General features: G+C 39.9%; 1 protein-coding gene across 9 annotated transcripts in view; it reads left to right on the top strand.

The window, feature by feature from the left end:
• The window catches only part of HPS5 (HPS5 biogenesis of lysosomal organelles complex 2 subunit 2), a 43,921-nt gene extending 23,130 nt beyond the window's left edge, over positions 1-20,791 (top strand). For all 9 annotated transcript variants that reach the window (XM_086385120.1, XM_086385119.1, XM_086385118.1 and 6 more), the window contains 12 exons: positions 122-308; positions 975-1,098; positions 1,930-2,079; positions 3,629-3,706; positions 4,019-4,599; positions 5,585-5,705; positions 5,908-6,063; positions 7,017-7,136; positions 8,701-8,814; positions 10,512-10,618; positions 17,405-17,675; positions 19,246-20,791. In XM_086385120.1, the coding sequence (XP_086241246.1) occupies positions 122-308; positions 975-1,098; positions 1,930-2,079; positions 3,629-3,706; positions 4,019-4,599; positions 5,585-5,705; positions 5,908-6,063; positions 7,017-7,136; positions 8,701-8,814; positions 10,512-10,618; positions 17,405-17,675; positions 19,246-19,306 (2,070 nt within the window). In that variant the 3' untranslated portion in view covers positions 19,307-20,791. The remainder of the gene's footprint in view (positions 1-121; positions 309-974; positions 1,099-1,929; positions 2,080-3,628; positions 3,707-4,018; positions 4,600-5,584; positions 5,706-5,907; positions 6,064-7,016; positions 7,137-8,700; positions 8,815-10,511; positions 10,619-17,404; positions 17,676-19,245) is intronic.
• Positions 20,792-25,744: the final 4,953 nt, after the last annotated feature.

The raw sequence follows: 25,744 nt of genomic DNA, 5'->3' as shown, positions 1-25,744 counted from the left end.
TTGTTCTAATAAGCCATAATTGTCATTAATGACCTGTTGCTTTTAGTGTTGATTTTTTCCTTAAAAGAGCTATATCGTGTTATAAACATTTTAATTTTTCTTTAATTCTTTTTCTTTTTAGGAAAGTTTCAGCATCTTGGACTCTGGTATTTATCGTATCATTAATAGTAGAAGAGGCAGTCAGTCAGATGAAGACTCTTGTTCCCTTCACAGCCAGACACTCTCCGAAGATGAGAGACTTAAAGAATTTGCCTCACATCAAGAAGAGGACCAGCCAGATCATTGCTGTGGCTCCCAGGGAAGTGAAGGTGAGGAAAGGAAAGCGTTTTTATTGATTGCTGATGTGAAGCAATTATTGTCTGTGGCTTCTTTTTTTTTCCTCTACAAGGTGTTAATAATTTTTATTAAGTTGATAGAATTTCCATCCAGACTTACTGATCTCTTCACCATTAGAGGAATGGGTTTATGTTTAGTTGGAATTTTTCCCTCTCGTGTTTAAGCTAAATTTTGTAAAGTTCCCAATTTTGATCTTGTATTAAAGTACGGGAAAGGTTAAGAGAGGAAGTCATTAACCAAAAGAGTAGAACAATTTTATCCTGACTAACCGAATTATTTTTCATTAGGAATGAAAAATTACTACAGTTTTGGGGGTCATTGCCTTCACTTTTCGATGTTCAAGTATTCCTGTGGCCGAACTCTTGAGAAGAGATTAATAGAGACTCTAAACTTCCTTTATGACTATGGGGATTCAGGGTTAGTAGGAAAAACTAAGGTACCTGTCTGAGTGTTTTATATGTGGACCATCTTGGGCATCTTGTAAACCTGTGTTCCACTCATTTGTATTTGGGTCAGTTGTGATTTTGACATTGAATCTTTTATTTCCTTTGGTTTATTCATTTCAGAATTTCTTTAAAGATTAAAACACTCTTCGTGTGATTAGATTTTGTTTCTTTTCCCTGATTCCATTCATCCAGATAATGTTTCTCACGCATCAGTGACATTTGAGACGGATAAAAGTGAAACTTTTCTCCCCTTCGGCATTCCATTATCATTTCGTTCTCCATCTCCTCTTGTGTCTCTTCAGGCTGTCAAGGAGAGGTAAGCTTATTAGTCTTGCCAATTAATCCCATTTCTGGTTTTACTTCTGTTGTCATATTAGGCATGTCTGTGCTGAGAGAAGAAAGACATTTTAAACGACTTAAAAGGAAGTAACTAGGTTATTCCTCATATAGCCTGTTATATGAAGTTGTTAACTTCTCATTTCAATTTTGGGGAATGCAACTACCCTCAAGATTGTTTGAGTAGCTGGATATTTGAGTTGTTACAAATGTGTTTCCCATCCCTACCCTCCCCACCAGACTGAGCCAAAGTTTAAAAATCTTTTTTTCCCCTCATCCCTGATAGGAAAAGTTTCCACATAGCATTAGTCATTTCTTCATCATTTCTCAGTTTGGGCTCAGAGTTGGAGACTCCTCAGCAATCTTTCTAACTACTCTGTGGGCCTGGGATTGACCATGAAAGAGAAGACACTGTGCCAGGGCTGCTAATCTGAGTTCTACTGGATACATATTTGCTTTCCAAGAAGGATAAATGTGACAAGTTAGCAGCTGAGTTTCATGAAGAAATTCTATGGCTTAGGATGATCACATGCAGAAACACTGTAGGCACAGCTGGAATTAAAGACCTTTTCTTTAGGGCTGAATCAAAGTAGTTTAGTAAATGATGTGCATCCTTTTTACGTTATAAAATTTATGTGGGCCTAATGTGAAATTGTAGTTTGATTAGGGAAGTTGTAATAAACAGTCTTGTTAGTAAGTCCCAGTTCCCTTCAGAGACTAATGGGAACGTAGAGAACTCGTGTACTGAAATTTTCATTCTTGGCAGTAATGAGACCTTTTTCATGGTAGTTTATTGGTATTTGACCTCCAGTGTTTCCAGCTTTGTGCGTAAAACTACTGAGAAGATTGGCACCCTTCATACAAGCCCTGATCTGAAAGTGAGACAAGAACCTAGGGGTGATGAGCAGTCCTGTGAAGAGGATGTGACTCCAGTCACTTGCCCAAAGGAGGAAGACATTGAGTAAGTTGTTGCCGAGAAATCTGTGCAAATTCTAGAGGACATAGTTGTAGTTTGAAGAGAACCGTAAACTACATTTTTTTTTTTAAAGAAGAAGGCACACAATAACTCTCTCCATTGTAGATTGTGTAGCTTTGTAAATCCTGCAAAGTAAGTATTGGAAAATTACATCAACCAGTAGCAAGTCTGTTGAGACAGATCTTTTTTTTTGGTGGCCGTGCTGTGCAGCATGCAGGATCTTAAGTTCCTTGATCAGATATCAAACCCATGTCCCCTGCAGTGGAGGCAGAGGGTCCTAACCACTGGAGCGCTAGGAAGGAATTCCTGAGACAGAATTTTAATTGAGCGCTTCTTCTATCTTTCCCCTGAACAACTTCCCTCACCTCCAGATCTCTTCAAATGTCTAGGGTGTTAACAAAGCTGTATTAGAATAGGATGACCAAGGATCTAGGCCTTGTTCTGATTCTGCTTCTGCCTAGCACCGTGATGTTGCTGAGTAGTGCTCTCTGGCCTCTAAGAAAAGAGCTTTGGCACTGATGTTGTGTATCTTCCAGTGATATGCTGGTGGCATAGTCCTTGTGTGGTGGAGTTGCAGCAGAGCTCTTGGACTGGCACAGTGTATCTTATCTTTTCTCTGCTTTTTCTCATAGTTCAGGTGATCTGGGCATTGGAAGTACACAAGCTCAGCATCACCAGGAACTGAGATAGACTCCACGGACCCGTGGAGACAGATGAGATAAAAGGGTGTTACCTTTAGAGTAGCTTAGTTATGAAACCATATATATAAATATCAGAAAGAAGTACAGATAGTGCTGTGGCATTTGTATTGAAGGCAGCCCTCGGTCTGATCTGACCCCACCTTTCCAGCCTCATTTCTAGCCACATCCTTCTAAGCACTTGAAATTCTAGTCCTGTCAGAGACCTGGGTGTGGACACCTCACTGCTTTTCTTCACGCGTTTCTCCCACCTGCAGTATTTTCTCCCACCTGCAGTATTTTCTCCCCTGTTTCCTAAGGCGAATACTACCTCCTTGGGGATCTTGATTGCCTGTGTGCTGTGCTAAGTTGCTCAGTTGTGTGAGCAACTTTGTGACCCATGGGCTGTAGCCTGCCAGGATCCTCTCTCCATGGGATTCTCCAGGCAAGAATACTGGAGTGGGTTGCATGCCCTTCTCCAGGGGATCTTCCTGACCCAAGGATTGAACCTCTGTCTCTTATGTCTTCTGCAGTGGCAGGTGGGTTCTTTACCACTAGCCCCACCTCGAAAGCCCTCTGGATTGCCTAGTCAGAGTAATTATTCCTTTTTCTGTGCCCAGAGCACAGTGCTTATTCTTCTGTTTAGCGTTTATTTTGTTCTCTTTTGTAATAGAGTTTTTTTTCATGCCTTTCTTTCTGACTTGAGCTTACTCATCTTGAAGCCATGGACCATTTTTTTTATACTTGTGTGTTTGCTTCGTGTAACATTAAGTACAATAGGTACCATTTAGTGAGTACTTAGAAGTATTTACCCAAGGAAGTTCTAATCCGCTGTAACTTTTTTCATACTTTTCTAGAGGAAAAGAAGAAATAACTAGTTACCCTCCAGAAGAGGACAAGTTCCAAGAGCTCACAATGGCAACAGCAGAAGCAATGTGAGTATTTGTGAATGAAGTTTTATAGTAAGTGTGAATGACTTTATGAGACCATAAGTAATGGTCCTGAGACAATATGGGGCAGAGATGGCTTCACTGGGCATTGAAATTCAAGAATTAGTACTAAGCTAATGTTCTCCTTGTTGTCTTTATACTAAGATCATTTTTATTTAAAGAGTTGAAAAAAAATATTGAAAAGGAACATTTATTCAGATAAGTAATGTTGTCTCTGTTAGGCTTATTTAACATGAAACTATTTGTTTTTGAAAAACCACATAAAACGTAAGTTTCATACTTGTCTGTCTTGTGTAGGAGCAAGCTACAGGACCCACTGGTTTTATTTGAACCGAAGTCCCTGAGAATGGTTTTACGGGAGTGGCTTTCACAGTTAGAAAAGACATTTGCCGTGAAGGACTTTTCAGGCATTTCAGATACTGGCAGCTCATCCGTGGAATCAAACCAGGATATGCAATTGCTTGATGAGTCAAGAAAGGGAATATTAGATGAAGAATATGAAAAAGAAGAAAGGGACTCTTTAGGCAATGAAGAAACTATTGATCAAACAGCATGTGAATCTGTAAATAGTCTGAGGGAGCCCTTGGATGATGACGTTTTCCAAATATGTTCTCCTTGGAGTATAGCAGACAGTCTTCAGAAGGATCTGGCTGAATTGACAACATTGTGTTTGGAATTGAGTGTGTTGAATTCTGAGATCAAAAGTGCCAGTGGACATGGCGACCACACTTTGCAGCAGTGCTCTCTTGAAATGCTGACTTGTCAGTTCCTAAAGAAGTACTTTTTTCTTCTGGATTTGAAAAGAGCAAAGGAGAGCATCAAGCTGAGTTACCCTAAAAGTCCTTGTGTTTGGGATACTTTTATTGAAGGATTGAAAGGTAATAATCAGATTGCCTTACTAAAGATAAAAATTTGTATAGAGGTCAATAGCATGTTGACATTTTTAAGTTTAAAGAAAAATATTTAAGTAGAAAATCATTGCTGTTCTGGTCAACCATCCATTTAGTTTTCTACTCAATTTAATTTAGTTTTCTGTTGAGATTGTTCCTTTTTTAAGAAATTGATCTACAACTCAATTTAGTTTTTAATAGTTCTTGCAGCTATTATAAGAAATTGGTTTTATTTTTCTCACAGTCATTGAGAAAATGATGTAGCAGTGTTGGAGAAGTTGGATTTAAGCAAAGTTTCATAAATGCTGATATGTGAAAACCAGAAAATCCCTAATATAACTTACTGATAGAGAGATCATATGTCTAAGTACTTACATGTGCTAGTTATTAACTCTGAACTCTTTTCTGGCACCGTTTCATTTCCTCCTTCTGACACTTGGAGTGGATGGTGGCATTCTCTTTAGTAGATGAGGAAAGTGAGGCACAGAGGGATCATAATAGCTGAGTAGGCTCAAGTGCTATGGTACTTCATAGTAATGCAGATAGAATAGTTTATTTCTTGCTAATATATCCACCGAGGACAGATGTTCCAAAAGATGGATTAGGGATACCAGTTCTAGAAAAAAAATTAAGGAATTGGGCATTAATGGTACATATGTACTATGTATATATACTATATATATATATAGTATATATAATAGCTTATATATGTAATATGGATAATACATATAAAAAGAAGGCTTTTTCAATAGTAATAGTCACTTACATATTGGTTATCTGTCCCTTTGTCTTGTTGAGTGTGCTTTGTCTCCCAGTTTGATTTTACGGATCTTAAAAGCAGAGATTGTCTCTCTTGTGTTTTTTGTCTCTCCTGTGATGCTTTACAAATGTTGTGGATTGTTGATTAATGTGTTCGTGAATTAAGTTTTTTCAGCTATGAGATGAAGGGAAAAGGGTGTGCTTTGTCTTTTAGAAATGGTGAGTTCCAGTCCGACACATATAAAGATGGAAGCAGGAGACCTTCCAACAAGATTAAAGTTATTGGAGGACTCTGTTCCTTTTGACAGTCCTTTGTTGATTGCATATGCTGCCCGGTGAGTGGTCCTATATGTTGTTCATATACATTAAAGCCCAGGCATTTTCTTGGTCTTAGTCTCTAAAGTTTTCCTCTATCACATGTTGAGCAGCTTCTTGTTAGTATATTTATTTTCATTTCTAATAAATATGTAGATAATGTAACCAAGTTATATTATCTTACTGAAGTGGGAGACTAACATGTTTTGTTTTTAATTGCAGATTGTATGAGAAATTTGGAGAATCAGCCCTTCGATCCTTAATCAGGTTTTACCCATCCATTTTGCCTTCAGATGTCATGCAACTTTGTCATCATAATCCTGTTCAGTTTTTGGCCTATTTAGACAGTCTGGTGAAATCAAGGCCCGAAGATCAACGGTGAGAGGGAAAGAATATTTGCAGACTCTCTTTCTTTTTTTATAAAGACTTTCCTTTCCTTTGTGGCTCAGCTGGTAAAGAATCCTCCTGCAGTGTGGTTTCGATCCCTGGGTTGGGAAGATCCCCTGGAGAAGGGAACAGCTACCCACTCCAGCATTCTGGCCTGGAGAATTCCATGGACTGTATAGTCCATGGGTTTGCAAAGAGTCAGACAGAACTGAGTGACTTTCACTTTCTCTTGATGGAGCATTACTTCTCTCGTATAATCAGTTGAAACCTTTTTACTGTTAACTGCCACAGAATTGAGGTACCTGCTGTAGAAGAGGAGGACTTTGGCAGTCATGTACCACTCTTTCACAAATCACAGTGCGCATCACAAATGTGCACCTAACCACACTTCTCTGTCCTGCCTCTCTCCCTCTCAGAGTCTCAGATCAACAGTGTGAAGTTAAACTCCTGCTTCAGGGCCTAGGCTAAGACTGATAAACTTCCTTGTTTTCCCTGCCAGTGAGTGGATTTTCTGCTTCCTTTTTGTGATGATATCCCAGCTTTCTGTGGGTGGCTCTCAGTTCCAGCTGTCTCAGCCTCTTTGGGCTGAGGCCTCTTTTCCTATATCTCCGTGGCAGTAAACACACGTCCCTAGATTATTGAGAATGGCAACTTCCCCTCTCCCCTTTTCTGATTGGTTCACATTTGATATACTAGTATTTCTTTCTTTCTTTCTTTCTTTTTTTGGCTCTTTGGTGTTTTCCTTTTTATCTTGAAGCCCAACTGTTCATTTAAAAGGCTATAAGATTTTCACCAGCACTTCTATCCATTTTTTAGCAGAAGGTTTTTCAGGTTGTTTCGTCCACTATATTGATCCCTTAATACCATTCTCATCACATCTGCACATTTTGTCTTTCCTTTCTCAACATGAATATTGATAATTTTTCTCTCCAACTTTCTCTTAGGCCGTCCTTCCTTGAGTCCCTTCTACAGCCAGAGTCTTTAAGGTTGGATTGGCTGCTGTTGGCTGTGTCCCATGATGCTCCCCCAAGCACCAGCACTATGGATGATGAAGGAAACCCCAGGTATAAAGGAGTCATTTCTAAGCTTGGCTGCTCCTTTGGAACAGAACTAGTTTATTCATATAGAGCATTCAGGGCTTACTTTAGAAACAGCTGTGGAAGAGAGTTACCCAATCCTGTTAGTAATCAGACTGAGTGTATTGCCTAGTAGTTCTGAACATTTGTTTTGAATCACAGAGCCTTTGAGAATCTGATGATTCCTGTCAGAAAAATACACATTCATGGAGAATTTTGCACATGATTTCAGAGAATTAAACTTGGCCTCTGAAACTCTTCCATGGACCAACATTAAGAACTCTTGGTGATTAAACTTGTATTAGAGGGAAAAGTGTGTGTGTATTTGTTTGTGTGTTTTCTTCCTAGAAATTTGCCAAGGGATTTCTAGACAATGCTTAATCTATAAATTTTTTTTCTTTTTTAAATTGTGAAAGTATAACACCTTTATAGGAGACTTGGAAAATACAGAACAAAGTTACATATAGTTCCACTGTATGTTACAATTATTTTTTAGTTGGAGTTTCAGTATCAAACTCAGAATAATTAATAGAATGAATAGAAAAATAGAAGGATTTAGTAGACCTGAAAAGCACTATGAACCAATTCAACATAGTTAAGATTTACACAATTTTCACACAACAGCAGGGTATAAATTCTGTTCATATTCCAAAAGATTATCAACCAGGAGTCACTGGAACATATCCAGGGACATAAAACAAGGTGCAAAAATTTCATGGTCTAAAGGTATTGAAATCATAGAGTCTGTTCTCTTATCACTGTGAAATTACGTTAGAAAGCAATATCAAAAGATATTTCAAAATAACCCATGTATTTTCAAGTGCAATGTGACATTTATCAAGAGAGATTTTTGACTCAGCCATTGAAAGCCTTAATAAAGTTAAAGGACAGAAAAGACATAGATGGTGGTTGCAGAGGAGAAGCATTTAATGAGAAATTAATATAAAAATGAGAAATTAATATCAAGGATACTTTAAAAGCCCCAAGTATTTGGAAATTAAATGTCCACTTTGGAATGATGGGTGTATCTAAGAATCTGTAACAAGGTAAATTAAAAAACATTTGTAACAGAACAAAAATGAAAAGAGAATTTATCAGAATTTGTTGCATGTGGCTGAAGCTGTTCAGTGCAACCAAATACAATATAGAGTCTTGAATAAGGTATTTGAAAAACCCAGAATTTGTAAAAAATGCATGTTGATGCTTATATCAGATATGTTCCTTATGTTTTCTCCCTAAAGACACTTTTTAAAAGTTCCCAAAATGCCTGCCTTACATGCCTAGAAAAAAGGTCTGAAAAGATATAAAGTGGCTGTGAATGATAGAATTTTGAATTTTCTTTTGATTTCTAAAATGTATAATTTAAAAAAATAAACAGGTATTTGTCATAGGAAAGATAGTGATTTTAATGTTTTGAAAGCCAAGTAGAAATGTTTGAAAAATATAATGATGGAAAAAATATAATTAAAACTCTATTCTTACATATTAGCTGACGAATAAGCATTTTTGTAGAGTTTATTTCCTAATATACTGATATTTTTTCAATTCTCAGGCCTCATTCTCACTTGTTTTCCTGGGGTTACAGTCAGCTCATCCTTCATCTGATTAAACTTCCTGCAGATTTTACAACAAAAGAGAAAATGACTGACATCTGTAGGTCTCATGGGTAAGTGAGAATTTTCCTAGAAGCTGAAGTTAAGTTTAGAGTCATTTTAGTTAATAACTTTGTAGTTAAGGGACTGAAGGTATATGCTTTGTCATTTTTTTCTTTTGGCTAAAGTGCTTTTTTGTTTTAAGTACTAATAAGCATCTTTTTTTGTTTTAAATTTTGAGCATATTTTATTTTATGTGTACATGAGACTGGTCCATGCTTGTCCCTCTCTCCCTCTTCTGCTTAGTTGGTCACTCCAGTTCTCAGATGTATTTAATTAAGTACCAGGCTGTGTGATACAAGTTGTAATTGATACAGTTTCTGGGAAGGGAGAGATCAGAATGGGCTCAGGGAGGAGGTGAGACTTGGATGTAAGCCCTAAGAATGGGGAAGGTTTGTATTTAAAAATGAGCCAGATAGAGGGCAGGTCAGCTGAGACAAACAGCAAGATCAAGGCCATGAACTGACAGGGCTTTTTATCCGTATCACGTGTTAGTCAGTTATTTATAGCCCAAAGGTGTTATCTCATGTTATCTTTGGCTTCCCCTGGATTACAGTCTTTTGGAGATAGGGACATGCGTCTTCCTTTTCCCTCAGTGCATAGTTCATAAAGTAGTAGGCACTTGATGCATATTTGTTCATTGGTAATGAGGGGTGAGACTGGCCAGGTGGTGGGTCATGAGATCATATAAGACCTTGAAAGGTGGTTAAAAGAATTTATGGTCAGCGGAGACCCTTTTAAACTTTTTGGTACAAAAATGGCATGACAGATGAAGGTTTCTAGTTCATACGTGAGAAGGATTGGACACAAGAAATAAAGGCCAGCTAGGAACCTGGTGCAGTAATTCAGGTATGACTGAATTGATTCCAGGGCAACAGAAAGAGCACAGCCAGTGGGACATTTCAAAGGAACACACGGTGGGAGCTGTAGGTACTGGGTATAGGAAATGAGGAAGGGGAGAGTCAGGGAGAACTGCCAAAGTTTGCATGTTTGGGGAAGAAATATGCTCGTTTTGTATTAAACCTTAAAGTTTATAAAGTATATAAGCTTAAAAGTCTGATAGTTGGGGCTTGGCCTTGAGTTCATGCTTAGTCACTGTTGTGTCCGACTGTTTGTGACCCCATGGACCATAGCCCACCAGGCTCCTCTGTCTGTGGGATTTCTCAGGCAATAATACTGGAATGGGTTGCCATTTTCTCCCCTGGGGGTTCTTCCCAACCCAGGTATTAAACCCAGGTCTCTTGCATTGTAGGCAGATGCTTTACTGTCTGAGCCACCAAGAAATTAGTATTTATCACTAACTTTAATTTTTGTTTTTTTTTTTATAAGTGTTCTAGTTTCTGAGGAAATGAAAGTATCCTAAAAATATTTTATCACGCTGTCCAATACGGTAGTTACTAGTCACATGTGGCCATTAAATCCTTGAAATATGTATTGGTCAACTGAAGAACTGGCTTTTAAATTTTATTTAATTTAAATGTAAATAGGGACTTCCTTGGCAGTCCAGTGGATGAGACTCTATGCTTCCAAGGTTCAGGGAACATGGGAACCATCACTAGTTGGGAAATTAAGATCCCACATGCCTCATGGCACAGCCAAAAATAAATAAATGTAAATAGCCATACGTGGCTAATATTACTGTGTTGGACAGCACAATGCCGTATAAATTCACTGCCTTTTGTTCTTCTCACCACCTTTGGTTTCTTTAAAGTTTCTGGCCTGGATATCTTATTCTCTGTTTGGAGCTGGAGAGAAGAAGAGAGGCCTTCACCAACATTGTGTATCTGAATGATATGAGCCTGATGGAAGGGGACAATGGTATGTAAATTCCAATTGGTTACTCTTGGTTACAGTATTTTAGAAATCACTACAGGCTTTCCGGTAAAGATACGTGGTAAACATTTCAATGGTCATTTTCTTTATTCTAGCTACTTGCCAAATTCGTGGAGTTTTTTTGGATCCTTACTACTTGGTATATCGTGAAATCATAACTAGAAATAAACTACAGGCAACTTTTCTATTTCATGAGTGCCTAATGTGTGAGGCATTCTACTAGATGCTTTTCCATCTAGTTTAAATGAAATAACAAACCTGTGGGATAGTTACTATTACTTCTGTTTTACAGAAGCTATAATTGAGGCTCAGAAAAAGAACAGTTAGTTTCCCCACAGTCATACAACTGGTTAATGCTGGAACTGGGGTTCAGGCCAGGTCCAATCGTCTCTAAAGCTCGTGCTCAGGTTTTTTTCTCTGCATCCTGTTGCCTTTTTACACAGCCCAAAGTTAGAGATCATGAAGATGAACTTAGAGTAGCAGTCAGATTTTCCTAAGCCTTTACAAGTATTAAGGTACTTTTTTTTTTTAAATTTTCATCAGTTTTCATCAATCTATGTAGTTCAGTTCAGTTCAGTTACTCAGTCATGTCCAACTCTTTCCGATCCCGTGAATCGCAGCACGCCAGGCTTCCTTGTCCATCAACTCCCGGAGTTCACGCAAACTCATGTCCGTCGAGTCAGTGATGCCATCCAGCCATCTTATCCTCTGTTGTCCCCTTCTCCTCCTGCCCCTGATCCGTCCCAGCATCAGGGTCTTTTCCAATGAGTCAACTCTTTGCATGGGGTGGCCAAAGTACTGGAGTTTCAGCTTCAGCATAGAGCTCACTGCTAAAAGTTTAGTTTCCGTCTGTCATCGTTTGTTCCCATTTACCCGATTCACCTGCCCCGGCTCCATCCCCTCTGGTAGCTACTGCTCTGTTCTTCGTATCTACATGTTTGTTTTTGTTTGGTTTGTTCATTTGTTTTGTTTTTGTTTGTTTTGTGTATTCTACCTACGAGTGAAATCATGTGGTGTTTGTCTTTGTCTGACTTATTGCACTTAGCATAATACCCTCAAGGTCCATCTGTGTTCCACAAGTGGCAAGATTTCTTCTTTTTTTTAATGGCTGAGAAATATTCCATAATCTGTGTGTGTGTGTGTGTGTGTGTGTGTGTGTGTGTGTGTGTGTGACATCTTTATCCTTTCATCTATTGAAGGGCACTTAGGTTGATTCCACATCTTGGCTATTATAAATAGTGCTGCAGTGAGCATAGGGGTGCATAGATCTTTTCCGATAGTGTTTTCATATTCTTTGGATAAATGTTAGAAGTGGGATTGCTGGATCAGATGGTAGTTTTTTGAGAGACCTCCCTGTTTTCAACTGTGGCTGCATCAGTTTACATTCCCAGCAGTGCAAACAGTTCCTTTTTCTCTGCATCCTTGCCAATATTTGCTATTTGTAGACTTTTTGATGATAGCTATTCTGGCATGTGTGAAGTGGTATCTCATATGATTTTGATTTGCATTTCCCTAATAATTAGTGAACTTCCAGATATTCAAGCTGGTTTTAGAAAAGGCAGAGGAACCAGAGATCAAATTGCCAACATCTGCTGGATCATGGAAAAAGCAAGAGAGTTCCAGAAAAACATCTATTTCTGCTTTATTGACTATGCCAAAGCCTTTGACTGTGTGGGTCACAATAAACTGGAAAATTCTGAAAGAGATGGGAAAACCAGACCACCTGACCTGCCTCTTGAGAAACCTGTATGCAGGTCAGGAAGCAACAGTTAGAACTGGACATGGAACAACAGACTGGTTCCAAATAGGAAAAGGAGTACGTCAAGGCTGTATGTTGTCACCCTGCTTATTTAACTTACATGCAGAGTACATCATGAAAAATGCTGGGCTGGAAGAAGCACAGGCTGTAATCAAGATTGCCAGGAGAAATATCAATAACCTCAGATATGCAGATGACACTACCCTTATGGCAGAAAGTGAAGAGGAACTAAAGAGCCTCTTGATGAAAGTGAAAGAGGAGAGTGAAAAAGTTGGCTTAAAGCTCAACATTCAGGAAACTAAGATCATGGCATCTGGTCCCATCACTTCATAGAAATAGAACAGTGGAAACAATGGCTGACTTTATTTTTTTTCTGGGTTCCAAAATCACTGCAGATGGTGATTGCAGCCATAAACTTAAAAGACACTTACTCCTTGGAAGGAAAGTTATGACCAACCTAGACAGCATATTGAAAAGTAGAGACATTACTTTGTCAACAAAGGTCCGTCTAGTCAAGGCTATGGTTTTTCCAGTAATTATGTATGGATGTGAGAGTTGGACTGTAAAGAAAGCTGAGTGCTGAAGAATTGATGCTTTTGAACTATGGTGCTGGAGAAGACTCTTGAGAGTCCCTTGGACTGCAAGGAGATCCAACCAGTCCACTCTAAAGGAGATCAGTCCTGGGTGTTCATTGGAAGGACTGATGTTGAAGCTGAAACTCCAATACTTTGGCCACCTGATGTGAGGAGCTGACTCATTTGAAAAGACCCTGATGCTGGGAAAGATTGAGGGCAGGAGGAGAAGGGGATGATAGAGGATGAGATGGTTGGATGGCATCAGCGACTCGATGGACATGGGTTTGGGTGAACTCCGGGAGTTGGTGGTGGACAGGGAGGCCTGGCGTGCTGCGGTTCATGGCGTCACAAAAAGTTGGACATCACTGAGCAACTGAACTAAACTGAACTGAATAATTAGTGATGCATAACATCTTTTCATTTGCTTGTTGCCCATCTGTATGTCATCTTTGGGAAAAATCTATTTAGTGCCTTTGACCAGTTTTTCAACCAATTGTGTATTTTTGGTTATTAACCCCTTATCATTTTAAATGTCTTCTCCCATTTGGTAGATCATCTTGTCATTTTATGGATGGTTTCTTTTCCTGTGCAGAAGCTTTTTAGTTTGATATAGTCCTGTTTGTTTATTTTTGCTCATTTCCCTTGCCTGAGGAGACCTATCTAGAAAGATATTGCTAAGACTGATGTCAAAGAGAGCTGTGTCTGTGTTTTCTTCTAGTTTAATGGTTTTGAGTCTATTTAAGTCTTTCATCCATTTTGAGTTGGTTCTTGTGTATGGTGTGAGATCGTGGTCTACTTTCATTTTTTTGCCTCATGCAAAAAAATGTCCCCAGCAGTGTCCCCAACACCATTTATTTAAGACACTATCCTTTCTCCATTGGATGTGCCTTGTTCCTTTGTTTTGTATTAATTGTCCGTACGTGTATGGGTTTATTTCTGGACTCTGTTTTATTCCATTGATCTATGTATCTGTTTTTCTGCCACTACCATGCTGTTTTGATTACTATGGTTTTGTAATATAGTTTGAAATCAGGGTGTGTGATATCTCCAGCTTTGTTCTTTTCATTCAGGATTGTTTTGGCTATTTTGGGGTCTTTCATGGTTACATATAAATCTTAGAATTTTTTGTCTTATTTCTGTGGAAAAATGTTTCTGGGATTTCAGTAAGGATTGCATTGAATCCATAGCATGCATTGGAAATATGGACATTTTAACAGTGTTAACTCTTTCAGTCCATGAGCAGGCAGTATCTTTCCATTTATTTGTGCCTTCTTCAGTTTCTTTCCAGTGTGTCTTACAGTTTTCCGTGTATAGGTTTTTCACTTCCTTGGTTAAACCTATTCATAAATATCGTATTCTTTTTGTTTTCATTGTAAATTGAATTGTTTTCTTAATTTCTTTTTCTGCTAGCTCATTGTTAGCGTATAGAAATACAACAGATTTTTTAAAAAATTGTATTCAGTTACTTTTAGCTGTGCTAGGTCTTCACTGCTGCATGGGTTTCTCTTTGTGGGTTTCTCTTGTCGTGGAGCTCAGGCTCTAGGTGCTCAGGCTTCAGTAGTTGGCAGCACGTGGGCTCAGTAGTTGCGTCTCCCGGCCTCTGGAGCACAGGCTCAGAAGTTGTGGTGCATAGACTTAGTTGCTCTGTGGCATGTGGGATCTTCCTGACCCAGGAATCGAACCCACAACTCCTTCATTGACAGATGGATTCTTTACCACAGAGCCACCAGGGAAGCCCCTTCTAACAGATTTTTGAATGTTGATTTGTACCCTGCAACTGTATTCGTTTTTTATTTCTAATAGTTCTTGTCTTCAGGGTTTTCTGTATATAAAATCACGTCATCCACAAATAGTGAGTTTCACTTCTTCCTTTCCTACTTGGATGCCTTTGATTTCTTTTTCTTGCCTGGTTGCTCTACTGGAAGATTTCCAGTACTATGTTGACTAAGAGTGGTGAGAGTGGGCATCCTTGTCTTGTTCCTGATTTTAGAGGACTAGCTTTCAGTTTTTCATCATTGAAAATGATATTAGTTCTGGATTTGTCGTATATGGCCTTTTTATGTTGCATTATGTTCCTTCTATACCCACTTTATTGAATTTCTTTTATCATAAATGGGCATTGAATCTTGTCATATGCTTTTTCTGCATCTATTGAAATGATCATATGCTTTTCGTCCTTGATTTTGTTAATGTGTTTATGTGAATTGATTTGTGTACACAACCCTCCTTGTATCCCAGGACATGTGGAATCTTAGTTCCCTGACTAGGGTTCAAGCCCGTGCCCCTTGCATTGGAAGTGCAGAGTCTTAATCACTGGATCACCGAATAAGTCCTCCTTTCTTAGAGTTTTAAACTCTTTAGTAAAGTATTCCTCTGTTCATTCATTTTTTCCTCTCTGTTCACTTTTATTCCTGAGTTCATTGAACTGCCTCTCTGTTTTGCTCTTTTTTTGTAGCTCTTTGACTTTCTTCATGAAGGCTGTTTTGAATTCTCTTATCAGTTAGCTCACAATATTCTGTAACTTTAAGTGTGGTTACTGGAGAATTGTCATTGTACTTTTGTGATAAAAGTGTTACTATGGTTCTTCATGATGTTTGATGAAATTGTTCCTCTGCTGGCACATTTAAAGTAGCAAGTACACATGTATACCGGGCAGATTCATTTTGATATATGGCAAAACCAATACAATATTGTAAAGTTAAAAAAAAGTAGCAAGTAACCTCTCTGCTTGACTCTGATAACACCATAGGTTATAAATTAGAGGCCTTTCCTTTGTTTTCCAGCAGATGGCGCCGTAGCACACGTTTTGGGTTCTCTTCCCTCAGCTGCTTCTGTTCATGTTTGAAAGTTAGCATTTGGTGCCCTCCACCTCTGACTGCCCTGTGGCCTTCATTATCATTTCTTGTACCTGTGGGGCCATGGATACCTTACTTCTGCCAGTGTTGCTGGCATAGCCGCCTGGTGCACCTCCTGTTCAGGATCCCTTGAGTGGCAGGTTCCACTGTTGTTGTGGAGGAAGCCAGGAGTAGGGAAGAGTAGCCATGTCCAGTGTCGTAAGATTCCTGGGCTTTGCGGCTTTGGCGGGGGGTGACTGGAGCCATGTGCACCACCTCCCCTGCTCCTACCAACCTCTCTGGGGCTGGAGGTCTGGGCCCTGCGGGCACCGTCTCTATTGTTCCCTTGGTCCTGCCCCGTCTATGTGTTCCAGTTCACCACCTGTAGTTGTGCATTTGTGTGGGAAATTCTCCAGTATCTTGGTGTGTTGGACGCAGGCACCTCCTTTGGGGCGTTGTGAGTGTTTTACTGGTTGAAACATGTCGGATGAATGGGGGAGACTAAGGTAGCTTTTCACTCCACCATGTTACTGAAGCTCAGAATGGTTCTTGTAAAGAAAAATTGGGTTATGTGGCTCTCCTCCTTGAAACTCCTTACACTTGACTTGAAGTCTAGATTCTTAAGCTGGTCCCTTATGGCCTGGCCCTGTCATCTCATTCTCAATCCTCACTTCCACCTTTGAGTTCCTTGAAATCACCTGGTTTCTTCCTGTGTCATCTTCCATATTTCCTTGATCAGAAACGTAAGCTCTTTCGCCCCTCCTTCCTGACACCTTCCATGCATGTATGTCACATGCATACAGGTCACATGCACACACGTGGTGAACTTGTCTCATCTTTCAGCTCTTTGCTTAAATGTCACTCTCATAGAACCCTCCTCTGATCCTCAAGAAAAAAGAAAAAGAAAAAAAACTGTCCAAAACTTGCCAGCCTCTTGAATGGCTCTTTGATCTTTTCCTTTATAGCAAGCACTTAGCACAATTTATAAACATAGATTTGTTTACGTGTTTACTAAGTTCTTTGTCCTTTACTAGACCATAAGCTCCACAGCAGTGCAGGACTCATCATGTCTGTCTTTCACATTCATATTCAGTGCCTAGCATGAAGTGTCCAGTACTCTTGCCTGGAAAATCCATGGACAGAGGAGCCTGGTAGGCTGTAGTCCATGGGGTTGCTAAGAGTTGGGCACGACTGAGAGACTTGACTTTCACTTTTCACTTTCATGCATTGGAGAAGGAAATGGCAACCCACTCCAGTGTTCTTGCCTGGAGAATCCCAGGGGCGGGGAAGTCTGGTGGGCTGCCGTCTATGGGGTCGCACAGAGTCGGACACGACTAAAGCGACTTAGCAGCAGCAGCAGCATGGAGTGTACCCTGGGTTATTACTGCGTGAGCAAATGAAAGAATGTAGAGGCTAATTTCATGGCTTCTCCTTGTCTTGAGCTATTTATTCAACAAATATTCAGAAAACAGCTTTGTGTTGGAATGGTGAGATTATGTTCTTTTAATATTTTTATGTTTGGTATGAAACATTTTTCCGAATGGTTTCTCCTGTATGCAGGCAGAGTGCTCAGAGCCCACATTGTTTCTGTGTGTTTGCATAGGTTGGATCCCAGAAACTGTGGAAGAATGGAAGCTTCTCCTACATCTGGTGCAGAACACAAGCACAAAGCCAGCCCCCCAGCAGTCACCAGATGGAACCTTCAGCGATGGGCCTTCCCCTATCACTGTGGAGAACGTGGCCCTCCTATTAGCTAAGGCCATGGGCCCAGACCGGGCCTGGTCACTGCTCCAGGAATGTGGTTTGACCCTGGACCTGTCAGAGAGGTTTACCAGAACCTGTGATATCCTGAGAATTGCCGAGAAAAGGCAGAGGTAATTAATGTCTGTCTGTCCTGCCTTCGTCCTGCCCTGTCCACAAGCACTTGGGGAGTGTAGAATCCCACAAATGTTCAGAGGGGGACGGGACTGTATAGATCACATATTCCCAACCCCTCACAGATGGGGGGACAGAGATTACTCTGTTGATTTAGGTGATTAAGGGACGAGGCTAAAGTAATACTTTGTTCATAGTCGTGACCAAGACACTTGTAGGTCGATGTGGATACCCAAATATGATGTATACTCAGTTCTTTAAGAATACTATTTGTACCACATACCTAATACCTGCAATGCAGGAGACTGGGGTTTGATCCCTGGGTTGGGATGATCCCCTGGAGAAGGGAATGGCAGTCCACTCCAGTATTCTTGCCTGGAGAATCCCATGAACAGAGGAGCCTGGTGGGCTACAGTCCATGGGGTCGCAAAGATTCGGACACGACTGAGTGACTCACACACACACACACATACACCCACCTAATCATCTCAGTCAGTTTTTTAAAAAAAAAATTTTATTTTTAAAAATTGTGGTAAAATACAGATAACATGACCATTTTTAAGTAGTTGGTTCAGTTGTGTTAAGTATATTCGTGTCATTGTGCAGTTAATTTCCAGAACTTTTTCATCTTACAGAACTGAAACTCTGTCCCCACGATTCCCCTCTCCTCCCTCTGCCCCCTCCCTGGCAAGCACTGTTCTTTCTGTCTGGGATCACAAATGCAGAGGTAACAGACAGGGTCTGTTACCTCTGCATTTGTGGTCCTATTTGTGTGTCTTTTTGTGGCTGGCTTATTTCACTTAGCATACTGTCCTTAACCGTGTTGCAGCATTTGACAGTTTCCTTTTTTCCTGGGACTGAGTAATATTTTGTTATGTGTATATAACCACATTTTGTTTATCCGCTCATCTCTTGATAGCCACTTGGGTTGCTTCTGCCTCTTGCTATTTTGAGTAATGCTGCTGTGAACATGAGGATACAAATCTCTCTTTGAGACCCTGCATTCAGTTCTTTTGGGTGTATACCCAGGTGTGGAGTTGCTGGATCAGATGGTACTTGTGTTTTTAATTTTTTGAGACACTCCTATACTAATTTCCATGGATCCCGCACCATTCTGCATTTCCACCAGTGGTGCACAGGGGTTCCTGTTACTCCACATCCCTGCCAACACTAGTTATTACTATTACTTTTTGATAGTTATCTACCCTAATGGGCATGAGATGATAGTGATTAGTGGTATTGAACACCTTTTCATATGCTTATTGGCCATTTGAATGTCATCTTTGGAAAAATACCTGTTCAAGTTTTTTGCCCATTTTTAAATTGCATTTTTTTTTTTTTGGTCATATGAGTTCTTTACATATTGTGGATATTAACCTCTGAGATACATGATTTGCAAATATTTTCCCCTATTGTATAGGAGAAGGTGTCATATTCATAGGACGCCTTTTCACTCTGTTAGTTTTGTCTTTTGATGCACAGAGTCAGTCAGCTTATTGAATCCTTTACTTCTGAAAAGAATAAACAATGACAACTAAATTTGCTTGTTTCTTTTCTTTGGGATTTCAGAGCCTTGATACAAAGCATGCTCGAAAAATGTGATCGGTTTCTGTGGTCTCAACAGGCCTAGCTGAAGAAGACACAGCAGGCCTAGCTGAAGAAGACACAGCAGGGTGTCCCAACATGTTGAGAAAGACTGAGTTGTGCTCCTGAGCCTCCTGAACACATTTGTTCTTGAAGGAAAGGCCCCACCGGAGATCCAGCGCCTTTTTGGGAGCATCATCATCCCTGTCTGTTACCTCTGCATTTGTGGCTCTATTTGTGACCTCAGTGTTTTTCAACCAAAGTTGAATTTTGAAAGCAATCAGTCCTTGTTTGCTAAAACAAAATGCTCTGGAAGGAAGCAGAATGTGAATATCCCCAGCTGTGCAGCCCTTATGCTGGACAGTAGAATTATTGGTTCCTTGTTGGTGGACTGGGAGAATTCTTTTCCTGTCATGACTGCTATGCAGGGAGCAAAAGTTTCTCAACCTGGTCATATGAAGACATACAATGTAGTTGATAGAAATTTAATTCTTTCTTATCTTCTCTGGGATACTTGAGAAATTACCAAAGTAAAACCTGGTAGAATGTAATTAACACATAAAATAAGTGAAACATTGAAGATTCAAATTAAATGTAAAAATGAAAATGAATATTTAAATTGAGCTAATTTAGAATATATTTTTTTCTAGTGCTTGATATTTTCTAATTGAACCTATATAAAACTAATTGATTACTAGAGATGTTTTACTCCAGTCTTTCCTAAGTAAAGTAGCCCAAAGGAATCATGCACTTGTAAAATTTGTTTTTTAAGGACCATGATACAGGCAGGTTGAGTCTTGATAAAGACTGCAGCAGGTGCTTGTATTATTTAAGCCAAGTACTAGATTACCATTTTCAGGCTTCTGTATACTAACACGGCATGTTTTATTAATAATAAATGTAAAATCTGATTTAAAATGTTATTTGACTAGAATGTAGACATGAGGTTTATTGTGTGTAATTTGCAGGAAGGTGTGGTGTAAACTCAGCGTGGAATAGGCAAAATGTTGGATACATTGAATGATTCACTTCTTTTTTTTTTCATTTATAACACAGCCAGAAAACTAGAGACACAAATGGCCGTCTAACAGTTTAGAGAGTTGGTTCCTTCCTGTTAGGAAATCCTAACAGTTTTGGTCACCAGTATGTGGCAGGGTGTGTGTGTGTTGTGTGTTTCCCCACACCAAGGAATTCTCCAGTACCAGCTGAGTGTCCTTTCCACTCATTAGAAAGTCAATCCAGAGATGGCAGTGAATTCTGCAGGTTAAGGGCTCATTTCCACAAATCTGCCAGCACTTAAGATGCCAGTCACGGGTCCAGGTTGTTAACTGTACGAGCGTCCCTCTTTTTATTGCACTTTGTTTTGTTGTTCTTTGCAGATACTGTTCTTTTTTTTTTTTTAAACAAATTGGAGATTTGTGGCAGCGCTGCGTTGAATAAGTCCATCAGTACAGTTTTCCAACAGCATTTCCTCACTTTGTGTCTCTGTCACATTTTTGTGATTCTTACGAAATACAGAGTTTTCCACTTACTTGTCATGGAGATCTTTGTCAGTAATCTTCATCATTACTGCTGTACATGTTTTGTGGTGTCGCTGCACCCACGTAAGGCAGTGAACTTAATTGAGAAATGTGTGTTATGACTGTTTCAACCGATTATTCCCCTTCTCTTTCCCTTTCTTCAGGCCTTCCCATTGACTAACACACAGTAATAGGCCAATTAATAACCTTATAGTGGCCTCTTCAGTATTCAAGCGAAAGGAAGAACTAGTTACACATCTCACTTTAAATCAAAAGGTAGAAATGATTAAGCTAAGTGAGGAAAGCATGTTGAAAGCTGGAGTAGGCTGAAAGCTAGGCCTGTTGTATCAAACAGCCAAATTGTGAATGTGAAGGAAAAGTATGCGATGGAAATTAAAAATACTACTCTGATGAATACAAGAATGAGAAAAAAGTGAAACAGTCTTGTTGCTGATACGGATAAATTTTTAGTAGTCTAGATACAAGCTCAAACCAACCAGAGCATTCTCTTTAGCCAGAGCGTAATCCACAGCAAGGCTGAGAGAGATGAGGAAGCTGCAGAAGAAATATTTGAAGCTGGCAGAGGTTGGTCCATGAAGGTTAAGGAAAGAAGTTGTCTTTATGTTCTATGAAGACCTACAAGACCTTCTAGAACTAACACCCAATAAAGATGTCCTTTTCATTATAGGGGACTGGAATGCAGAAGTAGGAAGTCAAGAAACACCTGGAGTAACAGGCAAATTTGGCCTTGGAATACAGAATGAAGCAGGGCAAAGACTAATAGAGTTTTGCCAAGAAAATGCACTGGTCATAGCAAACACCCTCTTCCAACAACACAAGGACTACACATGGACATCACCAGATGGTCAACACCGAGATTAGATTGATTATGTTCTTTGTAGCCTAAGATGGAGAAGCTCTATACAGTCAACAAAAACAAGACCGGGAGCTGACTGTGGCTCACATCATGAACTCCTTATTACCAAATTCAGACTTAAATTGAAGAAAGTAGGGAAAATCACTAGACCATTCAGGTATGACCTGAATCAAATCTCTTATTATACAGTGGAAGTGAGGAATAGATTTAAGGGCCTAGATCTGATAGATAGAGTGCCTGATGAACTATGGAATGAGGTTCGTGACATTGTACAGGAGACAGGGATCAAGACCATCCCCATGGAAAAGAAATGCAAAAAAGCAAAATGGCTGTCTGGGGAGGCCTTACAAATAGCTGTGAAAAGAAGAGAAGTGAAAAGCAAAGGAGAAAAGGAAAGATATAAGCATCTGAATGCAGAGTTCCAAAGAATGGTAAGAAGAGATAGGAAAGCCTTCCTCAGTGATCAATGCAAAGAAATAGAGGAAAACAACAGAATGGGAAAGACTAGAGATCTCTTCAAGAAACTTAGAGATACCAAGGGAACATTTCATGTAAAGATGGGCTCAATAAAGGACAGAAATGGTATGGACCTAACAGAAGCAGAAGATATTAAGAAGAGGTGGCAGGAATACACAGAAGAACTGTACAAAAAAGATCTTCGCAACCCAGATAATCACAATGGTGTGATCACTGACCTAGAGCCAGACATCCTGGAATGTGAAGTCAAGTGGGCCTTAGAAAGCATCACTACAAACAAAGCTAGTGGAGGTGATGGAATTCCAGTTGAGCTATTTCAAATCCAGAAAGATGATGCTGTGAAAGTGCTGCACTCAATATGCCAGCAAATTTGGAAAACTCAGCAGTGGCCACAGGACTAGAAAAGGTCAGTTTTCATTCCAGTCCCAAAGAAAAGCAATGCCAAAGAATGCTCAAACTACCACACAATTGCACTCATCTTACATGCTAGTAAAATAATGCTCACAATTATCCAAGCCAGGCTTCAGCAATACGTGAACCATGAACTTACTGATGTTCAAGCTGGTTTTAGAAAAGGCAGAGGAACCAGAGATCAAATTGCCAACATCCGCTGGATCATGGAAAAAGCAAGAGAGTTCCAGAAAAACATCTATTTCTGCTTTATTGACTATGCCAAAGCCTTTGACTGTGTGGATCACAATAAACTGTGGAAAACTCTGAAAGAGATGGGAATACCAGACCACCTGATCTGTCTCTTGAGAATCATCTGTATGCAGGTCAGGAAGCAACAGTTAGAACTGGACATGGAACAACAGACTGGTTCCAAATAGGAAAAGGAGTATGTCAAGGCTGTATATTGTCACCCTGTTTATTTAACTTATATGCAGAGTACATCATGAGAAATGCTGGACTGGAAGAAACACAGGCTGGAATCAAGATTGCTGGGAGAAATATCAATCACCTCAGATACGCAGATGACACCACCCTTATGGCAGAAAGTGAAGAGGAACTCAGAAGCCTCTTGATGAAAGTGAAAGAGGAGAGTGAAAAAGTTGGCTTAAAGCTCAACATTCAGAAAACGAAGATCATGGCATCCAGTCCCATCACTTCATGGGAAATAGATGGGTAAACAGTGGAAGCAGTGTCAGACTTTATTTTTTTGGGCTCCAAAATCACTGCAGATGGTGACTGCAGCCATGAAATTAAAAGACGCTTACTCCTTGGAAGGAAAGTTATGACCAACCTAGATAGCATATTCAAAAGCAGAGACATTACTTTGCCAACAAAGGTCCGTCTAGTCAAGGCTATGGTTTTTCCTGTGGTCATGTATGGATGTGAGAGTTGGACTGTGAAGAAGGCTGAGTGCCAAAGAATTGATGCTTTTGAACTGTGGTGTTGGAGAAGACTCTTGAGAGTCCCTTGGACTGCAAGGAGATCCAACCAGTCCATTCTGAAGGAGATCAGCCCTGGGATTTCTTTGGAGGGAATGATGCTGAAGGTGAAACTCCAGTACTTTGGCCACCTCATGCGAAGAGTTGACTCATTGGAAAAGACTCTGATGCTGGGAGGGATTGAGGGCAGGAGGAGAAGGGGACCACAGAGGACGAGATGGCTGGATGGCATCACTGACTCGATGGACTTGAGTCTGGGTGAACTCTGGGAGTTGGTGATGGACAGGGAGGCCTGGAGTGCTGGGATTCATGGGGTCGCAAAGAGTCGGACACGACTGAGCGACTGAACTGAAGGTGAAGCAGCAAGTGTTGATGTAGAAGCTGCAGCAAGTTGTCCAGAAGATCTAAGATCATTAATGAAGGTGGCTACACTAAATAACAGATTTTCAGTGTTGATGGAACAGCATTTGAAAAGAATGCCATCTAGTACTTTTCATCTAGCTAGAGAGGCAAAGTCAGTGTCTGGTTTCAAATTTCAAAGGACAGGCTTACTCTCCTGTTAGGGGCTAATGCAGATAGTGACTGAATTGAAGCCAATGCTTATTTACCATGGTGAACATCCTGGGGCCTTAAGAGTTAGGCTGAATCTACTCTGCCTGTGCTCTGTAAGTGGAACCACAAAATCTGGATGAAAGCACAAGTATTTACAACATGGTTTAATGAATATTTTAAGCTCACTGTTGAGACCTACTGCTCAGAAAAAAAGATTCTTTTCAAGGTATTACTGCTCACTGACAATGTACTTCATTGCCCAAGAAAGAGATACAAAACAAGATTAACGTTTTTATGCCTGCTAACACATTCGTTCTGCAGTCCATGGATGAAGGAATAATTTCAACTTAAAAATATTATTTCTTAAGAAGTACATTTTGTAAGATTATAGCTGCCATATATTATGATTCCTTTGATGGATCTGGGCAAAGTAAATTGAAAACCTGGAAAGAATTCACCATTCTAGATGCCATTAAGAACATTCATGATTCATGGTAACAGGTCAACATACTAACATTGATAGGAATTTGGAAGAAGTTTGTTCCAACCCTCATCGGTGACTGAGGGGTTCAAGACTTCAGTGGAGGGAGTAATTGCACATGTGGTACAAAGAGCAAGAAAACTAGAATTAAAAGTGGATCCTGAAGATATGATTGAATTGCTGTAATCACATGATAAAACTTTTAATGGATGAAGAGAGTTTATCTTCTTTTGGATAAGCAAAGAAAATGAGTTCTTGAGATGGAATCTACTGGTGAAGATGCTGGGAAGATTGTTGACAACAGATTTAAGATACTACATAAACTTCGTTGACAAAGCATTGGCAGGGTTGAGAGAAAATTGACTAATTTTGAAAGAACTCTTACTATGGGTAAAATACTATAAAGTATTGCATGCTACAGAAAAGTCATTTGTGAGAGGAAGAGAAGGAAGAGTCAATGATGTGGCAAACTCCAGTGTTGTCTTACTTTAAGAAATCACCACAGTGACCCCCCAGCTTTAGGAAACACCACCTTGATCAGTGAGCTACCATCAACATGGAGGCAAGACCCTCTCCCAGGAAAAAAATTACAACTTGCTGAAGGCTGAGATAATGGTTAGCACTTTTTTAGCAATAAAGTATTCTTAAATTAAGGCTTATACACTGAATTTTAAGACAATGCTATTGCATGCTTAATAGACTATTGTAGAATATAAATATTACTTTTCTATGCACTGGAAAACTAAAAATTCATGTGACTCGCTTTATTGCTGTGGTCTGGGGACTGAACCCACTATATTGCCCATGTGTGCCTGTGTTTCTGACCAGTTGGCTATAAACCAGAGATTCCCATGATCCACTCCTTGGGTTCGATTAATTTGCTAGAGTGGCTTGCAGATCTCCAGAGATACATTTTACTTACATAGATTTATCAATTTATTATAAAAGCCTATAACTCAGGAATAGCTGGATGGAGGGGATGGTATGGGGAAGGGGCAAGGAATTTCCGTGCCCTCTCCCAGTGCCACTGCAGATGGAAGGCTACGTGTTCACCAAGCAGAAGCTGTAGATAAAGCAGCAGCAGTCTTGGGATACGGGCTGGAGGTTGAGTTCAGTGGCCAATGGCCAGTGTCAGGACTGGAAGTTCCAGCCCTTTAATCACGGGGGGTTGGCTGCACTGTCAGCC

This window comes from Bos grunniens, chromosome 29 (genome assembly GCF_055505025.1).
Source record: "Bos grunniens cultivar Pamir isolate PY7600 chromosome 29, Bosgru_T2T1.0, whole genome shotgun sequence".
Classification (NCBI taxonomy): Eukaryota; Metazoa; Chordata; class Mammalia; order Artiodactyla; family Bovidae; genus Bos; species Bos grunniens.
This window is presented reverse-complemented; position numbering and strand designations above follow the sequence as displayed.